Raw genomic sequence first — 8,197 nt, 5'->3', positions numbered from 1 at the left:
CCCTATTTATTTATTTTTTGCTTACCTAGCTCCAAGCTGCCATTAGGCAACTGCCGGAAGAAGCTCTCTCTCGGCTTAAATTATCACGCGATGCAGAGCGCGACCTGTCAATATTAGGCCAAAAAATGCTGATTAACGCAAACCTATTTTATTAATGAAAACCAAAAACAAAAAAGGACAATCCATTTAGATAGATAGTATCGTCTTTGCTTGTGAAAAGAACTGCTAATTGGCTGTAAACAGTTGTTGGTATTAACATGTGGAAAGCAAATTAACAGAACTTTGGTCTAATCATTTTTTTACTGAATATAAATGGATGTGTAAGTTTTAATTTTATTCTGAATAAAATTTAGAACTATATTTTTTTCGTACTAGAAAATTCGCGGAGATAGAATGATAATTTAATATCTTTGTGTTGAATGAAGATCTTATGCACATACAAATAAATGACAAACTCCGAGAGGAGATATTTTTTTTTTTACGTAAAAAAAATCATGTGGCTTGCCCAGTCAAAGTGTTAGAGTCCTAAATTGTTCTTTGGGAACAAACGCCGAGATTTTAGGATTGAGTGAAGGAAGGAAGAGAGAAAGAGGGTATAGTAAATCAGGAGTTTCCTATTGAGAGAGTCGATAAAAGATATTTTTGTTCGTTTTTTGTCTCTTATTAATAGAAACATATTTTGTACAATTACAAAAAAGAGGGAACAATTATGAAACCCGCTTTTAATACAATTGATGGTTTAATTAATTCTATGGATTTCATACTATATAGGCATTATAATTTGAATTTTAACATGATCGTAACTTGGTCAGTGGACTTGCTTGAATTCAACTGACTGAGGCAACCGGCTAAGTGGCGACCGCGCCATGGGTTGGTCGCTAAGGCACCCATTTGAGTGTCGATCTCGCCTATCATGGTAAAGGCAGGTCGATGTAGTTATTTTTATCTGCTTTAATTTACTTTTAACCGTTGTCATTTAAATCTGCAATTTAAATAGAATTTGCTTTTGAGTTTAGCAAGCCAATTTAAATAGTTCAACTATCCTGGTTGAATCGATATTGGTGTTTTTAAAGAAAGTCCTATATTACTTGAAACGATACATATACTTATAAAGTACCTCTAGTGTGAAGTTTATTTATTTATTTTTCATATCATTATATTTATTCATATTAGTCGTTGAATATAAATTGAGTCAAGTTTTTAGTAATATTTTGGAGATTAAAAATACATGAAATTACGAATGAGGTTAATACTCAGCTACAAATGCTTACAAATGCTTTTGAAGCATTTGTTAAGCAACCATTTATGTATACTCATTGGAAACATGATTCAATGCTCATAGAATTGTAATAATCTAATCATGTGCTTATTTATTTATAAATTTCTTATGAATTTTCTAGCAACACCTAAAAAATTAGAAATATAGATTCAAAGGAACATTTTCTTAGAGGATAATATCTAGTACTTAATTCTATTATAGTAAAACTATAAAGCTTTAGTGCTCTTCTGTCTCTTTTCTTCATTATTCTAACTTTTCAATGTGCTTCGGGAATTTTACAAGAGGCATTCAATTACTAGCACACATTCTTAAACATTCACATATCCTACTCCTAAACTTACATATTTATACACATAACATTCAAATCTTTAATATTGTATTAAATATAACATTATAATCAATCATAAAAGGTAAAATACACATTATCAAGCATAGGTTTAAAACACCAAAATGCTTATATAATATAAAAGTTTAGGTATTAGACATATAAATACATAAGAATTGTGTACTATGTATGTAAATTTTCTATTTTATAAATACCAACCACAATTTTTATTTATTTACATACATCTAAACTTTAATATTTTCGTATATCACTTAATGTATTAGCATAACATAAAAAACAATATTAATATAAATACAAATTGGGGACAAAAAATAGTAATTTTCATGTACAAATTAATTATCATATTTCTCAATAATCTTCTCTTGAAAAATAAAGATTAGAAAGATATACATACATTGCACTGAATTCTTATGTATTTACATACATACCACTCAACTCCCATGTATTCATACATCAAACTCCTGAACTTCAAGTTTTACATATTGAAAATGTGTATTTCACTTTTTTAAAAATAAAATAATGAAAGTTTTGATGTGGTATGAAAATTTTTGGTGCTATATGTATAAAAATTAAAATGAGGTGTTATACATCTAAATACACAGGATTGGGTTGGTATGTATGTAAATGCCCCTAATTCCCTCAAGATTATTACCCATAATAAAACATCAAAAGACCTCCGGTCCCCCTCGCACTTAAACCCGGTTTAGCGGCGCCGTCGACGCCTCGTCGGAGTAGTTGCCGCCGCCGCCGCCGCCGCCGCCGTCCCGGCTATCCACTGCCCCCTTACCGCCGCCGCCGCCGTCGCGACTATCCACTGCAGCTTTAACGCCGCTTAACTTCCTGGTCATGACCATGTCCTTTTCGTTTGCTTCCTCCCCCTTCCTCCTGTTCCCGAACGTCGAAATCTTCGAAGACAGCGAGCGCGCGAAGAAAGACGGCCACCGGTCCGACCGGCCGAGCCGAATAGCGCGGCTACTCCGGCTGGTTCCTTCCCCACCTCCCCTCGAAATCTTCCTCATACTCGTCTCGCCGGCGCCACCCACACTCACCGTCACGGCGAAGGTACTCGCCCTCTGGAGCTTCCCGGCCGCGATGATCTCCTTCCTCAAGTTCTCCGGCAGCCGCAACGTGTATCGATCAAGATTCGCCTCTCCTTGCAGAATCATCGAATGCCCCGTGGAATGAGATTTAGACAACCGCTTGGACTTCCTCGGCCCATTACCCCTCACCCTGCTCGCGATCCTCGCAAACTCCCTCATCTCTGCTTTCCTCTCATCCATATCATCCAGCGTAATCACCACATGATGCGCCGGCGGAGCATCGGGAGGTAAAACGGGCTCCAGCGGCGCCGAGGCGACGAGCGAGCCTTCGTTCCGCGCGGGTATTCTGGATGTACGATTGGGGTAATGGAGGGCGTAATTAGTACGGCAAACAGGGCAAGTGACATGGGTGCCGAGCCAGGCATCTATGCACTCCAGATGGAACACGTGGTCGCATTCGGGGAGGAGGCGGATGGTCTCGTCGTCCTCGAATTCGTTGAGACAGATCGCACACTCGAGCGCGCCCTTTCCGATTTTGTGTTCCTTCACTTCTGAATACACCAGCGTCGGAAAATTTTCGAGAACGTGAGGATCAAGCCCCTGTTGAATCCGTATGCGGGAGATGGCGGCGGCGGCGGGGGCGACGGCGAAGCTGTTGTTTTGTTCGTTGCTGCAGTTGCGGATGTAGATGGAGAAGAAGCCGAGGAAGAAGAAGGCGCTGACAAGCAAGACGATGATGATGGCCATGGATGGGTTGAAAGTGGGCGATATGTTAGGGCTATTGTTGCTGGTGATTTCATTAGGCGGTGATTGGGCTTCGACGCAGTGTCCGATCAAGAGAAGAAATAGGAAGACATGAAAACGGGCGGCGACGGGAGGGTGGCGGTAATGTACGGCCATTGGAGAGTGTTGTGCAGCGGAGGCTGGTCAGGGGAGTTGGAAATAAGAGCGAGAAGCGAAGCCGCGACAGGGGAGGCGATATAAGGAGTTGGGGTGGTCCATTAGCCGTCGAGATGGAAACGGACGGCTAGAGATTTGAGTGGAGTGGGTCCGGTCACGGCTGCGCGAAGAGGCACCTGGGAATCTGCCATGGAATTGGTGGCTTCTGCAGTTTATTGAGGATTTAGGGTGGCAAATGTACATAGAAATTAAAGATTAGGTTGGAGATATATAAATACATAAGATTTGAGTGACATCCACGTAAATCTTCTTATATATTATTATTAGAGAAATCTATATGTCACATACGGCAATAATAATAATAACAATATTACTTATTATGGTTATTATTATTGATGCGTATTAGAAGGTCTACGGTAATAGAAAAAAATTTTGGATGTGAGAAAAAAAATTAAGAGGCTTAATCCAGCTGAAATATTTCATTATGAATGTTGACTACACATAACTACTTTTTTTTTCTGGATTAGGAAAGATGAGGCAATAAAGTGGACCTGTGATTGAAAGTCAAGGTAGTAATTGGTCGTGTGGGGTCACAAATAATTGCTTTAGGAACATTGGTTGACCACAAAGGCTGTAGTATGATGTTACATGAGTCGTGAGCCATGTAGGTTGTAGTTAGTCACGAATGCAGAAGTGGTGAGTTGTGATAAGTTTGATAAGCCATAGAGGCCAGAGTTGGGAGCTATATGAGTTGCGGGTCACATAAATCGTAGTTGATCATATAGATCGTAGTGATGAGTTGTGATTACATCAGTAAGCCACAGAGACAAGGGTCTGTAGTTGCACGAGTTGTAGGTCATGCACATCGTAGTTGATCACATTAGCCATAGTGATAAGTTGTGATTACATTTGTAGGTTGCAAGGGACAGAGTCGGGGACTGCACGATCTATGAGCCACACAGGTCATACTGTTGAGTTGTGATGAAGTTTTTACGCCACAGTGGTCGGAGTCGGAGTTGCACTAACTATTGATCGTGTAGCTCGTAGTTCGTCACATAGGGCATAATAATGAGTTGTGATGACGCCTGTAGGCCATAGAGACCGGAGCTAGGAGCTGCACGAGCTATGAGTCACGCGGGTCGTAATTGATCACATAGGTCATAGTGGTGAGCTGCAAGTTCGTAGAGGCTTGAGTAAGAAGCTGCATGAGATATGAGTTATGTAGGTCATAGTTGGACACATATGTTGTATTGGTGAGTTGCAATAACATCTCTATGTAGCAGAGGCTGAACTTGAGAGCAACACGAGTTATGAGACAAGAAGATTGTAGTTGGTCACGTAGGCCGTAGAGGTGAGTTATGATGATATTCGTACGTCGTAGAGGTGAGTTATGATGATATTCGTACGTCGTAGAGGGGGTGCTGCACAAGCTTTGTCACATAAGCTGTAGCGGTCAGCTGTGATGGCGTTCGTAGGTTGTAGGGGCTAAAATCGAGAGCTGCACGAGCTCTGAGCAACATAGGTCATGGTTAGTCTTGTAGGTCGTAGTGGTGAGTTGTGAATATGTTTGTAGGCCGCAAAAACCGGGGTTGGGAGTTTCACGGGCTATGAGCCATGTAGACCATAGAGGTAAATTGTGATGACATATGTATGCAGTGGGGGTCGGAGTCGGGAGCTGCATGAATTGTGAGCAACGTAAGCTGTAATATTTGGCTGCAAGAAGAGAGATTTAGAAGTTTAGAGAAAGTAACCATTTTCAGGGAACATTATTACACCATCTTCGAGAGAAGTCCTTGCACAGTATACGGGGTGCGTTGCTCCAGCGTCATGTGGACTTGTCGTTATATCATATTTAGGGTTTTTTCGTTACAATGTCTTCGAGAGGTGTTGTCGCATTGTATGTAGGATGCATTGTTGCACCGTCATCAAGGTGTGTCATTGCATTGATTTGGGTGTGTTATTACACTGTCTTCATAAGGCATTGTTGCATTGTATATTGGGTGCTTTGTTACACTATTATCGGCTTGTGTCATGACATCGTATTTGTGGTGTATTACTACACTATCTTCGGGAGGCGTCGTCACATTGTATGTGAGATGTGTTGTTACACCATTCAGGTTGTGTAACTGCACCGTCTTTAGGAGCTGACGTCGTACAATATGTGGGGTGCATTGTTACACCAACTTCGGGAGGCATCATTGCGCACGGTGCGCTGTTACATCATTTTCGAGTTGCGTTGTTACACTTTATTCAGGATGTGTTGTTACACCGTCTTCACGAGGCATCTTCACACTGTATGCATAATGCGTTGTTATACCATCATTAAAGTGTGTCGTTGCATACTCTTTAAGAGGTATCATCACACTGTATGTGGGGTGCGTTCTGATATCGTCATCTTGGTGCATCGTTGCACCATTTTCAGGATGTGTTGCTACACGGTGTACTGAATGATGCATTGCTCCACTTGGTGATTCACTATTTCATAGTGTATGCCGGGATTTCATAATGCATGTTAGGAGTTTGTAATGGACTTCACTACCAGAATTAAGTGATGGTCGATAGTGATCAACGATGGTCGGTGGTCGGTGGTCAGTGGTTGGTGGTCGGTGGTCGGCGGGCGATCGGTGGTCGGTGGGCGACAGTTAGAGTTGGTGAGAGGCGATGGTGGCCGGAGTTGGCTGAAGTTTGTTGCGACAGTGATAATCGGAGCTAGCTAGCGGCATTGGTTAGAGTTGGCAGCGATGGTTGCCAGAGTAGGAGGTATTCGCGGTATCAGTGGTGCAGAAGCGATGCTGGCTCGCAACCCCCTCTCCAAGCTTCTATCTTCTTCTGGCTCAAGGTTTACCCCCTTTCAAGAGGGCGTAAAGATCTATTTATAGAGTCTAAATTGCAAATAAGGAAGGAATCCAAACCACTTTATCAGACGACACAAAGAGGTTCCATATATCGAACGACGTCCTGTGGACCTTTAAGTGCCTTAATGATGTTGAAATTGAGTGATCATGGGCTCATTGGATTTTTATTGTCGAGTTGCTTGATTTGACTATAAGCATGTCGGATTTGGAATCCATTTGATCTTCCAATTATACACTGAAAAACTTTCAAAAGCAGTTAACAGTTTGCTCTGGGCCTGATTTCACTTGGATTCGATGAGTTTTGGTATGCATCGACCCGTCTCGTTGAATCAATTAGTTTGACTATAAGTTCGTTGAAATCAAAGTTCCGAGTAATTTTTTATCGAAGCTTGAATTTCTCTTGCTAAAAAATTTACATCGAGATTCATGTTAGATGATAAAAATTTGTTGTTGTCGTATCAATATTATTATTATTATTTGTTTTTAGGAGGACAACTAGAATGGTATTGATTAACTTGAGATAAAACATGAATCTTCTTGCCCGATCACTCTCCAATGGCCGCTCATTACCACCACCATCCTATCGCCCGTTTTCATATCTTCCTATTTCTTCTCTTGATCCGACACTGCATTTGCTCTATTAATATATATATATATTTATATTTTGTATAAAGAGAATGACATGGCATATAAACTATTACTAATTTGTGCATTTTTTAGTAAATATTAATTTTTATTTAATTACAACTTGGCCGTTCTTTTCTTTATGAAATGAATTATAAATTATGATTAGTTAACCATTATATGTATGATCAAACTTCTTATGTTTTTTCTATTACATATTCTTATATGTACTTATATTATCACATAAGTTGTTATGTATTATGGTCAATTATAACGATTCTAATTTCTTTAATATCACCAAATGCTTATTCTAACGCTTAATTCAATCTGGTCATTAGACAGTGCTATCACAAGTAGATCTATTTTTCAAACTCAAAATAAATGACAACATAAACCTGGCCAATGTTAACCGCATGCCTTGACTTCACATGTTGACATGCATCTTGACCATGCATCTAGACTAACTAAGCGAGTTCCATATGGCTGACTATGCAACTAATGAAATTATAGTCCTATAATCTTGTGCACCGGTTGTGTTGCCATACTCATTTACACATCCAACTCATAAATAGGTTTTTTGTATTTTTTTTTTTGGCTAAAACAAACTTGCGATGTTGCGATCCGCATTATGTAAATTTGATCTCTTATAATTAGTTCGATCACGTCAAGAAGATTGCCAAAATAAATTTGAACATTTTGCTTGATTATCAATGTGTCTCTCAATAATTGAGCTTGGTCAGCTGAAATTATTTGTCTGCGACTTGGTGAGGCTGATTTAGTCAACTAGGTTGACCCGGTGTTATTGGTCAGCTGAGCTTGATTTGTTTCGTGTCGACAGGACGGATTTGATCAATTAGGCTTTGTCGATCGATTGATCTAGTATGATTGTCGGCCTTTGATCCGTGGAAGAGAAGTTCATGTCGTTGGAGTGAGGGTAGACTATGGGGCATATGGTGAATCACCATAACCCGACAATCAGTTCGTTCTTCAAAGAGGAGAGCCTGTGGGATGACTGTAGGACTATGTTGTATTGTTAACTCTTGATCTCTGATGAAAAGCCTCAGATGTGTATGTGGAATGACTGGTGATATTGAAGAATTTAGTCATTCATCAGGTAAGATTTATCGGAAAGTCAACTGCTGCCTTCGACTGG

The 8,197-nt window shown here is 40.2% G+C and overlaps 1 protein-coding gene across 1 annotated transcript; it reads right to left on the bottom strand.

Moving 5' to 3' along the window:
- Positions 1-2,317: 2,317 nt before the first annotated feature.
- On the bottom strand, positions 2,318-3,782 carry LOC110021424 (E3 ubiquitin-protein ligase ATL31-like). Its single transcript, XM_020719908.1, has one exon. It carries the CDS (start codon positions 3,563-3,565, stop codon positions 2,318-2,320), a length of 1,248 nt encoding a protein of 415 aa, XP_020575567.1. The 5' UTR covers positions 3,566-3,782.
- Between the last annotated feature and the right edge of the window lie 4,415 nt (positions 3,783-8,197).

This window comes from Phalaenopsis equestris, unplaced genomic scaffold (genome assembly GCF_001263595.1).
Source record: "Phalaenopsis equestris unplaced genomic scaffold, ASM126359v1 Scaffold000134, whole genome shotgun sequence".
Taxonomy (NCBI): Eukaryota; Viridiplantae; Streptophyta; class Magnoliopsida; order Asparagales; family Orchidaceae; genus Phalaenopsis; species Phalaenopsis equestris.
This window is presented reverse-complemented; position numbering and strand designations above follow the sequence as displayed.

Excerpts from the sequence above, each read along its gene's own strand:
- LOC110021424 (XM_020719908.1), bottom strand. The coding sequence starts at position 3,565 with ATGGCCGTACATTACCGCCACCCTCCCGTCGCCGCCCGTTTTCATGTC.